This window comes from Mastacembelus armatus, chromosome 6 (genome assembly GCF_900324485.2).
Source record: "Mastacembelus armatus chromosome 6, fMasArm1.2, whole genome shotgun sequence".
Taxonomy (NCBI): domain Eukaryota; kingdom Metazoa; phylum Chordata; class Actinopteri; order Synbranchiformes; family Mastacembelidae; genus Mastacembelus; species Mastacembelus armatus.
The window spans coordinates 15136362-15156870 of NC_046638.1; the positions used below are offsets into that span (position 1 = coordinate 15136362).

General features: G+C 39.3%; 1 protein-coding gene across 2 annotated transcripts in view; it reads left to right on the forward strand.

The window, feature by feature from the left end:
* tead1a (TEA domain family member 1a) overlaps positions 1 to 13980 on the forward strand; it is a 34447-nt gene extending 20467 nt beyond the window's left edge. For both annotated transcript variants that reach the window (XM_026311983.1, XM_026311984.1), the window contains 10 exons: positions 1366 to 1430; positions 2516 to 2578; positions 5405 to 5536; positions 5616 to 5665; positions 6406 to 6467; positions 7653 to 7780; positions 9016 to 9189; positions 12143 to 12283; positions 12761 to 12913; positions 13070 to 13980. In XM_026311983.1, coding sequence (XP_026167768.1) covers positions 1366 to 1430; positions 2516 to 2578; positions 5405 to 5536; positions 5616 to 5665; positions 6406 to 6467; positions 7653 to 7780; positions 9016 to 9189; positions 12143 to 12283; positions 12761 to 12913; positions 13070 to 13183 — 1082 coding nt within the window. In that variant the 3' untranslated portion in view covers positions 13184 to 13980. The remainder of the gene's footprint in view (positions 1 to 1365; positions 1431 to 2515; positions 2579 to 5404; positions 5537 to 5615; positions 5666 to 6405; positions 6468 to 7652; positions 7781 to 9015; positions 9190 to 12142; positions 12284 to 12760; positions 12914 to 13069) is intronic.
* Positions 13981 to 20509: the final 6529 nt, after the last annotated feature.

Sequence of the window (20509 nt, forward strand, 5' to 3'; positions counted from 1 at the left end):
GGCCAAAGAGAGGGAGTGAAAAGGAGGGAGGGAAGTGTGTATGTGCGTGTGTGTGTGTGTGTGTGTGTCTGTGTGTGTGCGCGCACTTGAGTTTTTGAGAAAAAGGGAGGGCAAGAGTGAGGGATGTGTGCCGCAGGGTTAGTGAAGGATGATAATTCACCGTTAAGCCTCCTAGAAAGACCAGCTGGCCCCTCTGGAGTCAGATGTCAGCCAGGACCCACTTTGTGTGTGTGTGTGTGTGTGTGTGTGTGTGTGTGTGTGTGTGTTGGCACTCATGCATGTATACACATGTATGTGTGTTTGTGTGTGTGCTGCTGTCAATTGCAGCCTTTGAGTGCTAGGAGGAAAACACCTGCATGGGGAGCTGTAGATTTTATCAGTCTAAGCTCCCTATCTCAGTGAGAGTGGTAGTGGTCAGAACACACACACACACACATGCACCATCTGCTAGTTAGTTAGGGCTATTGTTGTGAGCCATTTGTGTAGTGTGTAGAGGTTTGGCTTTGTGCTGATCTTGACCATCAGTTGGCCAGCTGGCCTGACTTTGGTTTTCCACTTGGTCGGAGCAGAAAACAGGCCAGGGGACAAACCAACCCAAACTCAGCCACAGAGCCACAGATTTGTTTGTTAGCAAATAAACTAACAGTTGAATTACATAATTTTACACAATATTCCAAACCACCTGCCGTCTCTGAATTTTAAAGAGTCTGAAGTCATGACCTGGTGAGACTTCACTGTTAATCTGTTAACTAATCTGTGTTTTATATGGACACATACACACTTTTCTGTCACAGGATTTCTGGATGCAACATCGTGGTTTTCTGCTTCTTTTCTCCCTCTGTCTCCCTCTCCCTCACTAATCTATACTAGCCAGGTCATGCTGAGTCTGCTGTGCTCCCTATTGAATAGGTTGAATTATCCACCATTGTAAGTGTGTGCATGTGTCTGTGTGTGCACGTATGCGCACGCTCGTAAGCATGGGTACAGCTGGCCTGCTGGTTCCTTTAATCAGGAGACGGCCGATCAGCATGAATGCCTGTATTGTTGGGTCATGTGTATTCAGGGCCATGGCGTGTGTGATTTGTGTGTTAGTGTGTGTACGTGTGGAGGGCTCAACAGGGGTATCGGTGATTACAGCGCTACTATGTGAAACTGTACGTCACAGGGTCACTGGATCAACGGCACTAAATCACGCATTAAGTTGTTTGTCAGAGTCATATGATTTTTACTTGTGATTGTCTGTGACAAGCAAAGATTATTCAACTAGGTTTATATATGTGTGTGTGTGTGTGTGTGTGTGTGTGTGTGTTAAGGGAGGAAACAGCATGCGTAATATTTCATCAGTATATTCTGTTTTCCCCACAGGTCGAAATGAGCTAATAGCCAGATACATCAAGCTCCGAACAGGCAAGACGCGGACCAGGAAACAGGTAACACTGGGAATGTGCAGTGGCATCTTCAGTGTGAATCACACAGTGTATAATGAGGGACACGGGATGAACTACAACGATGAATGTTTGAAATCCTGAGCTGATATGGTCAGTGCTTCGGTTTGTTCAAAGAGGAAATTTTGTACCGACTTGAAATTTAAAGTTGCACTTGTTCGAATTTTTACTTTTTCATTTTCATTTTCAAAAGTAAAGATCCAAAAGGGAGTCGAATGTGTTCACCACAAGAAAGATGTTCAACTTAAAGTATTTTATAAGATCTGTAAGGTTTTGTATTTTAAGATCACTATTGCGCTACACTGCATCGTGTATCTTTAATGGAAAAGTCACATAAAGGCTGTTAAGTGTCCACAGTTAGCGTGCTTATAATCTTCATTGCTCTGCAGTGGTCACGGCTAGCACATTCAGTTAACATGCAGTAAAACAGCAAAGCACTCCCAAGTTAAAATCTGAATAGAAAGTCTCAGTGTTACCTCCAGGCTAGTTGCTGCCCCACTAGCTTTATTTCTTCAAATATGTATAACATCTTCTTGGGGTACACTATCTGTATTCAAAGACATATCAGTGTTTATTACATGACATGTTCTTATGTATATTATTACATTTGTCCTTGTAGAGCTACTGTCACTGACTGACACTGAAAAATAAATAGCGCGTGTCAGAGTAAGTGACATATAGCAGATAGGACATAATAGGACATTAGTATTTTTATTAGTCAAAGATTAAAAAAATAGTATAGTTTACTGTGATATAATCTGTATAGATTTTTGATAGCACATAAAGTGGTACCATCTGTGTGTAGTATAATCTTACTATCTCAGTTCTTGGCTTGTGTTCCCAGGTGTCTTTTTGCTCTCTCAAAAGATGCATAGATGGGTCTATTCACTGTTGTCAGGGGAGTGTGTGTGTGTGTGTGTGTGTGTGTGTGTGTGTGTGTGTGTACACCCTTCCACTGTGGCAACAGTCCTTTCATAACCATGGAAACTCGCTGTTTGGTCCTTCCTCCTCTCTTTCTACCCTCCAACCCCCCTTTCTTTTACCCTCTCATCTCCTCTGCTCTCCTCCAGGTATCCAGTCATATCCAGGTCTTAGCCAGAAGAAAATCCAGGGAGTTCCAGTCCAAACTAAAGGTAAGGGTGGTAGTAATCCAAAGCATCTGGTGGTTCTTTACTGCGGCAAAACCTCTTGCACACAGAAAGTGGTGTCTTTTCATTTCCATTGTTTTAGGAATAAACACAACTGATTAGCGAGGGTTAGCACTGATGACAAGCATAGATGAACATACTGGTACATAAAAATGAAAACACACCACAGTATTAATTACATTCATTAATCATCTATGGAAAATACAGTGCAAAAAAAAAACTACATTAATTGGCACAAAGAAAGTGTAGAACATTGCTGTTTAACTTAATTAAATTATGAAAGAAATAATTCAATTTAATAAAGAAAACAGAGCTCTCCTGAAGTATATAGGGACAATAAGAATCATTTAGCTATCTCTATTACACCATATAATACCCATGCACAATCTGAATTCAGTGTTTGTCCCTTGTTTGGTAACTTTTCACAGACTGGATGGATGCCTGTCACAGTGGCTCTAGTATCCTAGGTGTCTAATTAGGTTTGTTTAAGTTTTTACCCCCTCCTGCCTTCCTCTCCTCCTCTTCCTGTCATTCTCTTAAATCCATACATTCATTTGTTCCTGTCCTCTCCCCTCCCTCTTTGTACACTGTCTACCCTCCTTTCAGTCTATTAATTTCTTACACTCCTTGTCTCCTCCCTCTCTCCTTCTTTCTCTTTCTTCGTCACTGTTGGTTGTAATTAACTTCATGTAAAGCAACAAAGGGGTGCTTGTTTACCAGGAAGAGCGGTTAGAGGTGTGAGCGGAAACAGAGCGAGGATCGAATTGACGTTTGCTGTCATAAACTAAATGATTATTATTGAGATTAAATGTTATTTGAGCCATGCGTGTCTAATAAACAGTGTACTATTGTGTAATTGATGATACAGGACAGTTACATATGCAGTGTTCTTTAAAGTTAGGTAAAATTGCATTGGTAAGACCGTACTGTAGCGGCACCAAGGTGTGTCATTATACATCAAATCTATTTGAACACCTTGCTTGTGGTTATATTCAAACATGACTAATTCTAAACTACTCTACATAAAGTAGAGATTAAACATGTCACAGGTAGAAGCATATTTACAGTTGACCTTATAAAACAGTTGAGATGCTAAAATTGTGAAACTTTTATCATTTTACAGGACCTGCATGTATATTCTTATTGTCAACACATCCCATGAAAACACTAAAACCAACAATGAATCTGTAGCAAAGTCTGATACTATTAAGAACATGTCAATGTGGGTGCACTAGGTGACATGCTCCTTTTTATTGAACTGTGAACTGTAGTTTATTTTGATCCCACATCCGTCATCCTGCTGCTGAGAATAAAATCACTAAGGCACCAAATAGGTTTTAATCAGCATCTGAACATAGGCCCCAACAAATGCACTATTTTCTCTTGTGTAAGTAACTAAAACCTCAGCAGATCTGGGGAATTACTGAGCCTTTCTTAAGAAACAGCTATGCATTCATGATTCACAGGCATGGTAGGCTAGATTGAAAACTATTGGGAAAGGGCCCTAACACATTGTTAGTTTTGGTATTTTCATGGAATTTGTAGATGAAAGGAAAACCAGATTACAGAATACTGGACTTGTCTTCAAGCTAAGGATGTATAAAATCGATTAGCAAAAAAGATTATTCAGTGGTTTGTCTCAGTAGTTTACTGTATATCACGGACTTGCTGATGCTGTGATGTAAGATCTTTTCCTGCTGTTGGATTTCTCATTAAAACAAAACACATGGGCTGGTTGTTTTAAAGAAATGAGTTGAGGTCAAGGCTTTTACCAAACCCATATGCTTCCTGGTATTTAATATTAAAGTCCAGCATTAGCCCCCTCTCAGAACCTCCTGTAATGTTATTATCTCTCCTAGGAGGAGAGATTTCTCTCAGTGCCAATTAACTTGAGTGAAGCTGCCAATTAGTGATTCTCCAGTTATGCATAGCCTCCAATTCCATTTCATTCAGCTGTTTTCTGCTCTGTGTTTCATGTTACTTTGAGTTCAGATGTTGCAAAGAAGCACATAAGTTCAGATTTACTGTAAATTTGCTACTTGCTATGTAACTCTATTCCCAGAGGATCCAGTAATGTATTCTGTGTTATAGGAAGCACACTTAGCTTTGTGCTTACCACTCTACAGCACTGTTATTGTACACCCAAACTACACATGATGTTTGGATGCTTATTACTGTTGGATTGTGTTGATAATTGAAAAGATAAAGCAAGGTCAAACTCCAAACTACGCACAGCACGGAGGTGACAAGGTGTATGTGGGGAGCTCAGATTGTAAAATTCAGAATCACTGAAATCATAACAGGTTTACTTTCCTGTTCTAGTTGTTAAAGTCCTTGTAGAATATTTACTGAAATTCCCTCCAGCGTTTTGAATTAGTGTTTTATAGTCTGTAAAAGTTTTAGTTCTTCAGTTCTGTAAAAACATACAACCAAAGGCTCTAATTTGTAGCATTGCTACATTATACAGTGTTGTACTGTTGGTAAATGAGCCGCTCCATATTGGGTAGATTACTGAAATTGTTATATGTCAATTTGTGTAATCATAAAGTAGCAGGAGGCACCAGTCTCAGAGCCAGTTAGATAATGACATTTAGGAGGTGAATGACTGAAAGTTGAGTTTTCTCCTCAAGCTTTGACTTTCTGTAGGATTTAAGAGTCCATTACTCAATATAATTCCAAGTATCCCTTAGATTTTGAGAGTTTCCCGCTTTTCATGACTCACTGTGTTGCTCTGTATGAGCAGCGTATTCATATTGATTATATTCATAATGGTGATGTTGATTGTGTTAATGTGTGTGTGTTGATGTGCAGGATCAGAATGCCAAGGAGAAAGCTCTGCAGAGCATCTCCTCCATGTCCTCCGCTCAGATCGTCTCAGCCACTGCCATACACAACAAGCTACTGCCTGGAATAGTACGGGCCAGCTTCCCTGGCAACGCACAGGTAAAACACACACACACACGCACACACACACACACGCACAGAAATACTCTTAACCTCACGTCATTTTTTTTTTTTTAAGCTGTGGCAGGGGATGATCCCTGGAGGACAGTCCAGCTCCACCACAGAAGAGTAAGTCACACTCACCTTATGCACTGATATCTGATTTTTTTTTTTGTGCTGATTTTTAATTTGAAATGTGTTAGGTGGTTTTAACTTGCTGTGGGATTTGTTAGACATTTATGAGACTTCATTTTATTGCCAAGGTCAGACTCCATCATATTAGCCCAACCCAACAGAACATCAGACAGAATTGTAACCTCCATACTCCTGCAGACTGAAGTTTGCACACTTTTCTCTCCAAGTGTGAATAAATAGACGAATTTGGTTGGTAACAGATCCTACAGTGCTTAAAATGTACATTTAATGTGTCACCTCAGCTCATATTTAAGTGACTTAAATGATATTTGAAATGATTTTTGATGAATCATTTTTTTCTTATCTTAGTAAATGCTGGCTGATTTTATAGTCTATATGAATACCATATACAGGTTCAAATTTGGTGGATTGGATTAGTGGCTAGTGGCTGTAATAGTGATAGTTCAAGACCTGCTGGTTACTTTGCCAGCTGCTGTTTCATATCCATGTGATGGTGTTAATGGTAGAAAATGGTGCTGGTTTAGCTTTTATGAACTCAGACACACTCTTGACCTCTGTGTTGCTGTTCATACAAGACACAGACCACAGTTACTTTCTGTATAATGTAAGTAATGTAATGTGACTGGCCCTACTGTGCCTCTTCTTCTTCCTGTCTTTTTAATGCTGCTACCTTTCTGTCTGTGTCTTTTCTGTCTGTCTTCTTTTTTTTTAAGCATCAAGCCATTCTCTCAGCAAGCGTACTCTGTGCAGACAGCAGGGACCACCACAATCTCAGGTGAGAGGGACCACAGTACAATTATCCCCTTTCTGCCAAAAGGACAGGTGGTCCACTCTTCAGCCATTTAGTCCACTACAGGGTGGTTTTTGACGCTGTCTGGGACCCCAGGTCTCCAGAGCAGCTTGAAGTTTGTCCTGTGAAGAGGTCAAAAAGAGAAAAGGTGGTGTCAATCTGACTTTTCTTATATAATTTGTAATGGAGGGTATCATGTGGAGAGGTGGTTAGTGCTGTTGCCTCACACCAAGAAGGTTCTATGCTCAAATTCTGCTCAAGGCCTTGCGGTGTGGAGTTTGCATGTTCACTCCATGTTTCTGTGGCTTTTCTTCACGTTTTCCAGCTTCCTCCCACAGTCCAAACACATGCAGTTTGGGGTTAGGATAATTGGTGACTCTAAAGTGCCCATAGATGTGAGTGTGAGTGTTTGTCTGTCTCTGTGTGTCAGCCCTGTGATAGACTACTCCACCTCTCACCCACTGTCAGCTGGGGATTGGCTCTACACCCCCCTCTCTATTCTGACCCTCGATTGGACAAGCGTTATAGATAATGGATTTGTAATGAATAGCTTTGTTTTACTTCTTACCATAGTGCTATGTATCCATGCTGAGAAAAAGGGGGGGAAAACATCATCATAGCAGCACAAAAAGCATAAAAATGCTCTATTTGTTCAGATGAAAAAATGAGGAGAATGACATTTTTAAATTCCCTTCAAGGCACATTGCAGGGGTCAATATGGACACAAAATTCATTTTTGCCCTGGAAGAAAGCTACATGTTACTTGGTCCATGTCCATTGCCGATCTTTCATATTTCCGGCAACTAATTGAGGCCTCTGAAGGGTTGTAAGTTTTATTCCAAGTGGATAATGGCAGCTGTTAGTTAAAAAAGCTAAGTGACAGTAGGAGAGTGGCCATTTTTATAAATGGTGTGTATTAGTTTTGTGGTGATGCACATGGGATTTCCCTATCCTTATAATCCTTTATATCTACTTTTGTTAACTACACCTTCACCTCAGTCAGGCTTTATCTATGAGACTCCAGTAATGGCACACATTTGACATGTTTGCAGGAAAGAATAAGTCTAATGCTAGTGCTAACGCTGTTAAATAGTATGATTGTACATGATGACAGTGGAAAAGTGAGGTTAAGAGTATTTCTGTGTGTGTGTATGTGTGTGTGTTGTGTAGGCTATGAGCCTCCCACTGCAGCCCAAACACACAGGGAGCCAGCGTGGCAGGGGCGCTCTATTGGCACCACCAAACTACGACTGGTGGAGTTTTCGTCTTTCCTCGAGACACAGAGGGACCAGGAGGCAGTGAGTATCTCTCTCTCTCCCTCACTCACTCACTCACTCACTCACTCACTCTCTCTCTCTCTCTCACACGCTCGCTCTCTCACTCACACACTCTCTCTCTCACTCTCTCACTCACTCACTCACTCATTCACTCATACGCTCTCTCTCTGTCACTCACTCACTCACACTCTCTCCCATTCTCACTCACACACTCACACACTCTCTGTCACTCACTCACTCACTCACTCACTCACTCACTCTCTCTGTCTCTCTGTTACTCACTCACTCACTCTCTCGCTCTCTCACCCACTTACACTCTCTCTCTCTCACTCACACTCTCTCTCTCTCTCACTCACACACTCTCTCTCTCTCCGTTACTCACTCACTCACTCACTCACTCACTCACTCACTCACTCTCACTCTCTCTCACTCACTCACACTCTCTCTCTCTCACACTCACACACTCTCTCTCTCTCACTCACTCACTCACTCACTCACTCACTCACTCACACTCTCTCTCTCTCTCTCTCTAACACATGTACGCAGAGCACCAGTCTACAATAAGCACTCCCTATTGTCCTATAAACAGAGATGACAGATAACCCTGCAGCAGAGAACAGCATTAAAGCCATTTGTGTGTCTCCTAGTATGAATAACCTTTGTAAAGCTCTATCTCTTGGTCCTCCCTGTCTATCTGTCATCCTGCCACATTGTAGACTCACTGTCATTTTTCTACCTTGGGTGCACAGACAGCTGGTATTCATCTTATTGCTTTATGTTTGGACAGTACAAAAACTCAAGTTGTTGTACAGTGATATTGAAATGGGTGCTGTTTATCAAAGGGTGTCATTTCCGCATAATTTACATTGCTGTTAATAAGGAGGAGGAAATACAGTTAAAGGCAATGGTATAAATTCAATGAAAATTGTCCATTTGTACCATAAAACATGGCAGTATACCTTTACAATGACTACAACCCGTGTGATGATCTAACCACCTATATTACTTGACTATTAGTAAAATGTTATTAGAGCTGATTTAAGAAAAAAAAAGACATAGGGTGTGAAAAGATGAAGTTTTCTTTTTTTAAGATGGCGATCCTGGAAGTTGACCTAAATGTCAATGTGTTGTGTCTGTCAGTCTGTCTTTTTTTTAATCTGCTGTTGTTTCAGCCAGTGTAAGTTTGGCAGTTTCCCCTGTATCTGCACTTTTTCTGCTTTCACCTTCATCTGAATCAGCTTATTCTCTCTCTTCAGTACAACAAGCACCTGTTTGTGCACATCAGCCAGAGCAGCCCGAGCTACAGCGATCCCCTGCTCGAGTGTGTGGACATCAGACAGATCTATGACAAGTTCCCAGAGAAGAAGGGTGGCCTCAAGGACCTGTTCAGCAAGGGCCCGCAAAATGCTTTCTACTTGATCAAGTTCTGGGTGAGCAGAGAAACAGTGAACCTAGTTACTGTGTACATGTTGTCTTTATTTCATTTCCTCTCCGTACCAGCTACCAGCATCCATCTGAGGAAGGGCCTCAGGTACTGAGTAAAAATCATCATGTGTTCAAGAAAATCATTTTCATAGTTGGTAGGCAGGGTTAGTGCTTACGTCATTAGTTTTTCCTCCCAATGCCCAGTGACTTCTTCTGTAGGCTACTTACAGGTGTGTGCATGTGTGTGTTCTGTCTTTCCACCTGGGATATGGAGGTGGTGGGTTGATGAAAGCACAGTCGCTTTGTTTGAACACCTGCTCACCTCCTGACTCACTTGTTACTCACCATCACTCTGTGTGTGTGTGTGTGTGTGCGCGCGTGTGTATGTGTATCTCACTTTAGCGTCAGTGCTGCAAAGGACTTTTAAAAATCTAAGCAACAGAAAATACATCAAACATTTAAGCATTTTTATCCACTCCAGTACTCCAGACTGACTTAGCAAGACAATAACAACCACTGGGCATCTTGATATAGACAATGTGCAGTGTGGCAGATTTTCTATTCAAGATTAACAATAATATTTGATTTCAGATTGAGAAAGACAAAAGCTGGCTTCTCATCTATGACTGTAAACCATATTAATCTTTTTTTGTTATTTTTCTTTTCATTATTTTGCCAACTGAGATAAGATTAGATAAAATAAGAAAAGAAAAGAAATTGTTGGTAGTAGATTGCACCATCTGTAGCAAATGTTCTCTTTAACCTAGCCATAAATGCATGAGTTCTTTGAAAATGTCACATTATATTATTCTCAGCTAACTCGTTTAAAATGAGAACTCTGTAAAAAGGCTCTTAGATATTTGTTTGAGGGCTACATCGATGATAACATGCAATAAGGGCGCTTTTCTTGTGTTGCAGTGTAGGACCAGTTGGTCCTAATATTATAACACAAAATGTGAAAAAAATGTTTGTTTTTTTTTACTACTTCATATTGTAACAACAGATGGGTTTCTTTGTTGGAGCTAAGCTACCCTGGTAAGCACTGGCCCTGAACTAGACGGCTAGCAGGATGCTAGCAGCTATCGCCGTACTTGCTAGCGAGAGCGAGAGAGCGCTCATGCCCCATACACCGCACGACCCCGAGCGTCTCAGTAAATAAGTGTGGTCTTCTAGAGTAACCAGTAGGAGGCAGTGTTCGTCGTTTACGCAGTTTATTACTCAGCGAACAAGCCATCAAACTCACACAGTTACCAGCGCTGTCACCAAGTCCCTTTTCCACACACACCGCCCAGAGTCATGGTGACAGCCGCTCCCACTAAACAACCCCACACAAACACACACAACCCCTCCCTACACAACCCAAAGTACACAATAACTCCAAACAGAACGTAACTCTCAACACATTTGAACAAGTAACCTAACTAAACACTGATAACAATTCCCACAATGCACCTGGCCGCCAACTCCCTGGCCAAGTTGCTACAATATACTAAGTTAGTTATCCAGACATGCGAACAGCCACCTCTTTAAATGCAGAGAATCTCTCTCACTAAAGTCCCATGTATATCACTTCAGCATGTTGAGAAAGCCAAAGCTTGTCAGACCTGCTGTGCCTAGTTAGAGTTGCTAAGCTATGACTGGACAATCCCTGTTTGGAAAGGTATTGGGCAGGATGAATTTGAGTGAGCTGTGAGATTATCAGACAGTTGGATGATGCAGAAGAGGACAGAGGCCTGCAGGGCCGCGAACTGGGTCAATGCATGGGAAATGTAGAAGTGATTAGGTGTACATACAGCATGTAAGCAAACTGTGTGTATGTTATGTAGAGAGAGGAGATTAAAAAGCTCTCTGATCTACAACAATGGAATGTGTTTCTTATGTTCTTTAATAGAGCACAGTTTGATATTTGTGTTATATGCACGAATGATTGCACATGTGGGCGGTTTAGCATATGGTGCGTGTGTGTGTGTGTGTGTTTTCTGCTCTGAGACATCCAGTGCTCCTTAGAGAACTCATTACAAACAGTACAAACCCTTCTCCACTTCTCTCGGCTTGTAATCCAGGTGCAGCATGTTCTGTTCACTGTTCTGATTAAACAATTTCCAGCTTCAGCTTCAGTGAAACAAAGTTATACAAGAATATTGGTTTTGGCATGTTGTATATCCCAGTATTTTTAGAAAGCAGATCAGTATCTCACTGTTTGTGAAGGTTGCATTAAGATATTTCTACAAAGGTTGCAGTAAGCATGAGCAAGCATTTGCTGCTAGGTTCCAAAAAAAAAAAAAAAAAAAACAACAAAAAAGGCAGTTCAAATTATGACATATATTCTTGTGGTATTTAGTCAGGAATCACATTTTACTGTCTTCGGTTTGAATATTTCTTTCACTTTCATTCACCAGCATATAGTTTCAGCAATGGAAAAAGTCCAGAATGTATATGATAAAACCAAACTTAAGAAGAAACGACAGAAGAAAAAACGAAAGAGTTAGAAAATCAGCAGCAGCCTCTCCATCCACTATAATCAGCTGGATCATCCTGACTTTAAATAGTTTCGCCCCCACTAAAACAGCCTCTTTACTTCCATGACATTGCGTTGTAGCACAAATCCTAAAGACAGCTAAACTCCAGAGAAAAAAAATGATGCAGGATATGTCACTTGATGAAAATTAAACTATTAATCAGCTTCATTCTTTTTGTTACCTTTGTTAGCAGTTTTAGTTGTGTAAGGATTCAGTCAGCCTCAGCCTTGATCCTGCTCACTCTGCGGCTGGGACACAGTCAGTGGCTGAGCTGCCAGCAGAGGGCACTGCTGGATAACTTTAGTGGAAGCAAGACGGTGCTCCTTGTCATGTTTTTTTCTGTGTGTAACTGATTAAATCGAACATTCAGTTTCATTAGCGGTCCTTCACGTTGTTGACAGTGGTGGAAATCACAATGCCTTTGGTCTGTGGTTCCCAGGCGGATCTTAATTATAATGTGCAAGACGACCCTGCAGCCTTCTACGGTGTGACCAGCCAGTACGAAAGCTCAGAGAATATGACCATCACATGCTCTACCAAAGTCTGCTCCTTCGGCAAGCAGGTGGTTGAGAAAGTGGAGGTGAGGATGGTTTTAGTTTGGTTGATAGTAGCAATCTCTGTCTGTTTCATGAACATTACTGTGCTGTCTTTTATCACCAATATCTATCAACAAGGGGTTTAAACCTGAAGCAGCCTCATAAGACCTGTCCAATATTAACACCCTGTATCATTTAAGGTTTTCTGGCTTGCTGAAAGTAATGGCTCTTGTCATTTAACAAATGAGATAAGAATCTGCTAGACGCAGTGATTAAACAAAGAAATGTGAAACACTCAAAGACAAAACTTAAAACTTAAGGAGTTGATTGGCGAATAATCAACCTGATGATTGGCATCCAGAACATTCCAGATAAAGCAAAGCTCCTTCAGAGACACAGAGGACATTATATAATGGTTTTCACATGCTGAGGTTGTGACAAACTGACTTTGAGAAGCAACACTTTCTTTTTAATGATCAGGTACCACGTATTTGACAACAACTGTCCATTCTCTCTCTTAGACGGAGTATGCAAGATTTGAAAATGGGCGTTTCATCTACAGAATCAGTCGTTCTCCCATGTGTGAATACATGATCAACTTCATCCACAAGCTCAAACACCTGCCCGAGAAATACATGATGAACAGTGTGCTAGAGAATTTCACTATCCTGCTGGTGAGGACATCAGTGTGTCTGTGTCTGTGTATATGTGTACATGCACAACAGTAATGCTTTGTAAATTCAGCTTTTGTATAAATACCTGCATTAATTCTAGCTGCATATATAACACCTAACTGACCTGCTTTATTCTTTGTGTGTGTGTGTGTTCAGGTGGTGAGCAACAGAGAAACTCAGGAGACCTTGTTGTGTATGGCATGTGTTTTCGAGGTATCCAACAATGAGCACGGAGCACAGCACCACATTTATCGACTTGTCAAGGAATAACACACACACACACACACACACACACACACACACATGCGCTTATATAAAATCACACACACAGGCACATACATGCACCCATACACACATATGGCCTTAGATGGTGGCAAAAACTGAATTCTAAAGAAGTGTCTTTCAGCCAAACAGCTTCGACATACTGAAGAGGGAAAATGGCTGCATCTTCACTGCTGCTCATCAAACAAAAACAAATTCAACAATAATAATGGGGTAATATTTAATTAACATCAGACATGACACTGTATCCTGCAAACTCCTTAACAGTAGCATTTCAACTCCAAGTTGAACATCTGATGCTCATTAGCTGTAAAAAGCACAGTGGCAGTGCAGCCATAGAAACACATCAGAATCGACCTGGGTGCTCCTCCCAACAACATCCTGACTCTGATATCATCAGGAGATGTCATGTCTCCTGCTAATTGGTTTCTTCCCCACTTTATCTCGGTAAATTTTGATGGAAATAAACGGAGCATTTCTGTCATGTGCTTTTGAGAGAGTGAACTCAAGGATACAAAAAACATCTCACAAGTTTCTCCCCCTGTGACATAAGTGTGTGTGTTATCTGCCAAGATACTGGCAGACACTGAAGGTCAGACCCTGTGTATCATCAGTGACAAGAGAAGAAATAACAGAGATAACACTACTGCATTATCATATAGTACAGTATAGAGGTGGATTTGTACAGATAGCCACTACAAATTGTGTGAGCTGCATTATTGCAGAAAAAGAGGTCCCAAAGAAAAGAAATCAAACTTTTACCTTTTTGTATGTTTTCTTTTTTTTTTTTTTTAAAAAAAAAGAATAGCTTCTAATCTTTGGGAAAACATTTATTGATAGTAGCATATAGACTATATTTTAATTCCAGGAACACTATAAAATGTATGATAATAAGAAACTATACGTGAAACTGAACAATTCAGGTACCTTTTTGTGCAACAGATCATCTAGATACAAATAAAGAAGTCAAGACAAGTTATACTCCTTATAATTTCAGTCCTGATTGACTTGGCATTAAGTTCCCTGTGATTTGACAATAAAAACTACTCTGGGTTGATGTGGAGCTGCAGCAGTAGTTAGAGTTAGCATAAGTAGTTGCTGAACACAGCTCTGATACAGCTGTTGGGGAGAGTGACCAGTAAATTAGGAGGTTGATTTCATTAAGCTAATAAGAAACAGTTGACACTGGACCCTGTACATGCTTCGTTTCTTCTGTGACTCTTTGAACCCTGCATGGGACTGACAGATTGCCCGATCCAACTACCATATAGAAATGTGATTGCAGACTGTAAATACACTGAGTGGCTGCAGCCATAAACACTAAACTGGTTAATTTTATGAAAAATCCTGAGGATGTTAAGTGCAGCTATGTAGTGGGCAGTCCATTGGAAAGCACTGTGAGTCTTATAAACTATACAACAACATGGTGTTCAGGGGAAAGAAAAGTTTCATACAGTTAAAATAAACAGTAAAAAGAAACCTAATGATCTGTGTTTTTTTTAATCAGGTTTCGCTTTGCAACTGAAGCTTAGCTTAGTTCAGTATTCTTATACCAGCTAACTTGAGCTTTAACATGTCCATACTGACATACATGTTCAAATGTTGTTTTGTCCAAGTTAAAATGAAGTTTAACCACATCACCATTTGCACTGGAGCTCGTCCAGTTTGAACTCAAGATGTTAAAATGGTTGTAGACACGATTCGCTTGAATCAATGTACAACTGGTTTCTTCCAGTTAGATAACCTTTTGTCTGAGTAAAAGTCATTTATAAAACAGAAACCAAAAACTGCTGATGAAATGTACTATAGCAGGTGTCGGCCGGGGGTTTGTCCATGTCATGCTCAGCAGCATGAAGTGCCTTTGGTTTGAAACGCAGGTAGACTGTCTACTCTGTTTCACAAGAGTCCTGATAACTTAGTGCGGTGGATGGTGTGCAGAAGGACATTTTACTCAGCCTACACATAATTAGATATCATATGCTGCAGTACTCTGCCTGATGACTAATTATCTAAATTCCATATTTAATGACTTTTTGCAATTTGTAGACAGTCAGCACTGGAACATCCTCAAGAATTTGTTTTTTTTTATGTCCCACATGATGTAAGTGAGATACGTTCTTGTTTGTATCAAATTGCAGTAGCCTATGTACATGTCTTTGCATTGTTGTGTACGAGTTTATGTGAGTACCTCATGTTGAAACAGCTCATTGCAACTGTCTGGACTTGTTACTACTACAGAACATTAATTCCACCTTCTCTCTTCACATCCCTGCTGTGAAATAATAGAGAAATATCTGGGAGAATGGAGCTGATCAGATCTGGTTTAATAATATTCATAGGAAGAAGTCCTTATTATAGTGTTTTTAAACCTTTTAGGCACAGTCCAGTGTTCTAGGAAATACAATTGTTAACTTATTTTGGCAATAGCATCAAACTAAATATGAAGCTACAGCCAGGAGATGGTAGTTTAGCACAATAACTGGAGCCAGAGGGAAATGACCCTGCTCTGACATTAACAGCATCTTGCCAACATCTCTGAAGCTCCCTAAGTCATTATATCTCATTGGTTGGATCCATATAAAAAGAGTCATTATGTGTTTCCATCCAACTGTTGCATATTTTCAATTGGCAAAAAAAAACAACAAAAAAAAAATCTTAGTGCCACCAACTGTTTCTATTAATGAAGTAGCTCCTCATAGTCAACTTCAGGGGATGAAAGTGCACATTAATTGGCAGTTTCTTCTCTCAGTTTTATGGAAATGTGATTGAAATTATGTTGTATTTGGTTCAAACCCTCATTAATATGCCAAACCAAGATGTATTTGGATACATAACATTAGCTTTAAAGGTGCTGGTAGGCAGATTTGAAAAAATTTATTTATTTTTCTTACCTTAGATGTTTCTCTTTTTATGCTAAGTTAACTGGCTTTCGGTTGAACCGTTCACATTTAGCATACCCATATGACCGTCTCATCAAACTCTAGTTTATTTCCCACAGTGTGACTCTGCCATAAAATTGGACTGAAAATAATTCCAACAGCTGTTAAAAATAACCATTTTACAATAAGCACATTTGGTTCTTCAGCAGAGTTATCTGGTCCTTCAGGGCAGCTGTAGTGTGTTCAAATTCCTGACAAACTCATCATCTGTGCAAGATTTTTTTTTTTTTTCTTTACTCACAGAGATCAAGACTGAAGATAAACTGACCTACATATTAAAGAATGAGGCCTGCAGATGTTCATGTGTAATACAACAATGAATGTCTCCTGAGCAATACTGGATGTTGATCAGCAAAGAGCTGTGACTTACAGGGTTTTGTTTCTAGTGTGACCAGCTGGGATGCTATGTGGTGTCCAGAAGATCCAGTGACTTAATGAGAAATTCCTCTTTTTACTTTATTTTTAGGATGTTTAGCATTTAGTTAGTCCTGAAAGAAGTAATGTTTAGTCATAACTGGCAAGGTGTTAAATGTTGCATAATGACTCACCTCTGAGTCAGAGGCTTTCCACCTTTGTGCTGGAAAGTGTTTAGGTGTCATTGCCCAAACCAACTCTATCTGTCTGTCTGTCTGTCTAAAGACTTGTCTCTTTGGGTGTCTCTCAGGGTTGTAACCACCTGTTCGACAAAACACAATCATCTCTTCTGAGTCATGTTAGCAGGAAAGCCCCAGTCAAATTCCCCTGCCTTCAGCTTTCCTAGGACTTTGCCTTCCATCACAGTAGTTTGCTGTTTGCAAGCAAACCACTTTGCCTTTAGAATATCCACTGCACTGGGGCAGCTTTGGCAATAATGACCCTCTGTCTCAATATTATGTACCAATTTCTTACCAAAGAAAGTAACTGTGTTACATGAAATACAGATAAAAACGGATTTATTATAAACTAGAATATCTTGCAAGCTTCTGAAATAAAATTTCAATTAAAAAAAATCAATTTAGTGTGTTTGATCTGGATTAGAAAAGTGCATTTTTTTCTCTTTAAAGACGAAGTATTAAATTTGACCTTTCCTACCACACATGGACACCACTTATCAGCCTAGTTGGCAGACTGAAGAAACCTGTGTATCAGGGGTTTGCTGTAAACTGATTTATAAAAATGCCCTAAATGTTTTTTAAATGTCAACTCGTTATAATCAGCTACACAGTGTGCTCACACTAAGATAGTTGGACAAAAAGCAGTGTACACGCGATGCCTAAAGGCCCTTCAGCTTGACTAATCTGTTTCTGAATCATCGTTGTTTGTGTTGTTAATGTTGTCTCGTGTGCAATTTGGATATTTATCTTCTGTTCCAAACCACATGTGGCACAGAAATCCTGTCTGTAATCAATTCCAAAATGGCCTTGAATCTTGCTCCGGTGTACATGCTGCACATCTGTGTGTGCACTGAGGATTTTTGATAAGGTGCTTTGTATAAAGTGACAATAATGTTTATTACAGATGTTGTGTATATCTTTGATATTCTAATGTTTATCCTATTTTGTGAAGAAGAGAGCACATTTAGGAAAAAATCCAAAAGTTAGCAATGTGTGTTTGTTGATACTGCACAGGGTCTGATCTTTGCTTTGTAACTTTTTTCCCCTCATGGCTAAAAGTATGTTAGATATTTTCTAGCTTTGTAGAGACTTTGTACGCATATGCTATTCAGTTTAAATAAATGGTCCATTCCAAACTGTGCTCTGGGGTTTTGTCTTTAAATTATATCTAGGTTCCTAAGTCTGGATTCACTCTATTATACAACTATATATATATATATATATATATAGTTGTATAATAGAGTGAATATATATATATATATATATATATATATATATATATATATATATATATATATATATATATATATATATATATATATATATATATATATATATAGTTGTATAATAGAGTGAATATATATATATATATATATATATATATATATATATATATATATATATAGTCGTATAATAGAGTGAATATATATATATATATATATATATAATATGATCACCTCTTACCATATGACTGATTTTCAGCACTGATAAAAGATTAGTTTGTTAAGACAAAATACTGTTTTGAAAAGCTAAAATTATGTCTAGTAACAGTTGGACATTCAATAACTCACATGTGGGTTTTTCCTAGTAAGAATCCCATAATATTTATTCTGGATAAATGATGTTGTAAATATCTGAAATTCAAAGCCCAATATTTGTTAATGGAAAAACTTGTCTTAGAAAGAATGTCCCCGATATCTAAAATGTTCTTTTTCACTGAAATTTTTTGATTGAATTACAGAGATGTGAAATTAATGTCCGGTCTGGAATTAAATGTTAAAACAGCTTGCCATAACAGCTTGCCACCCTGACAGTCAGCCTCATTAGTGTACAGTGTGGGAGCTGAGAATCATGAATTTGACCTTCTACATTTGGTTGGAAGGGCAAAGTCCCAGAAACATTTCTGCACTGTCGACACCAGTTCTGCATTATGAAGCTTATAATGGTCACTTTTTCACACTGTCCAAATGGGGGGACGTGGAGGTCCCAGGGCAACTGGCATCATCAGCCATCATGAGCCATCTTGTACACAAAGTGACTATACAATTATGAAGTGAAAATCTATGAATAGGAATTGTGGATACAAATTGATAACTGTGAGTCAACTGTCAAAATACTTTATGGATTATACAAGCTCTCATAATGTGTCCAGTATGATATAACTCTCTCCTGGAAGGATGACATTACACACTCCAGTGCAGGAGGAACTGAAACGCTATTGCCACAGTCAAGTTAACAGGTTTCTGGTAAAAAGGTTGTCAGTCAGAAAAGTTAAGCTGTAAGTTACTACTGTGTGAATGTCTTGGGCACTTAGTATGTGAGTATACTTTCAAAATAATACTGCATGAAGGAGTTATTTATTAACTTCATACAAAGAAACATCAAATCACTAGCCTAAGGGATGTGTGCACTAAGCTAGGTTCTCCTCAGTAGACTTTGCACACAGTTTTTTGCACACAGTATTTGTCTTAGCACTATGTTTCAATCCAAGAAAAGTCAATAACTTAACTCTTAACCTGTAACCCGACCATAAGTGGGGCATTGATCTCCACCTCTGAAGCAGTGAAGTTCTGTCTGTGGGCCACTAGGGACTGATGCTCCCACCACCAAACAAAGAAAATGGTCACTCACAACCTCGATCCAGTCTTACATTTCAGTGCCAGTTCTAACACTGTGACATTATCTGACCTAAGGCACTTTTTTCATGACATGCAATACTCAATATGCAGTAATTTTCATGATGTACTATACTAAGGAGCATTTTTATGACACTCTACATTACACAATTTTCACAACAACAAGGCTTTTTTTTTACCACATACAATAATAAAGCTCTTATGTTTTAGTCTGATATGGTATAATATAGGAACACTCTGGGCTGTGACCCCCAAACATATGTGTGTGTATATGTATTTATAAATAGTTAAAGAGCACAAAAATACAGGCAGAAATACAATGAACCCTATTTACCCTGCAAAACATTTATGTGAATTTTGTCTAAGAAACATTTCCATCAGTTGAAGTACAGGGAGCACCATAACTGTGTAGTATCTTTTATGAACACCAGAGGGAGCAATACTCAAAGAATACAATCCACAGCTCCAACAAGGCTGTATATTGTCATTTATGGAATGATTATTGTAAAACATCACTTTCATTCATACATTTACATGACCATCTCTGGTATTTATGTAATTTTATTCTCATATAATGGAATAATTTCAACTTTCTGTAAATCTTGATGGATTGAACCTCCTCTGCCCAATTAGCGTTTTGAATCACAAGAGGCCATCCAAATGAATTACACTATATCCAAAGGCCTTTTTTTTAAACTAATCAGTGTTTAATCCATGATATGCAAAGACATCATCAAGGTTATGCATAACAAGGTTATGCTATTAGCTTCAAACAATAGTAATCCCTTTTGTGACAGTGCAATACGTGTTTGGGTTAGTCAGTAGTGAGTTGCACCAAGCCTTCAGATCTGAGTCTGAATGTGTGCATATATTCTGCTGTAATGGTGCATGTTTCAATCCCATATAAACTGGCATTAGTGGGCTTTCACATGCCCAGATGGTTTTCTAAGCACTTATGTTACCAACAAACCTGACCCGAGCTCAGGTTGCAGCACACAAACAGACTAATGGTAGCTGCTGGGGATGTGTTCTCTTAATACAGATAAATCATTTTATGAGTTTCCTCGAACATATTTTGGCCTGAAATAAGTTGAAAGAGCAGATTATGGGGTCAGACACCATAAGAGAGCTCTGCAGGGTGTAATA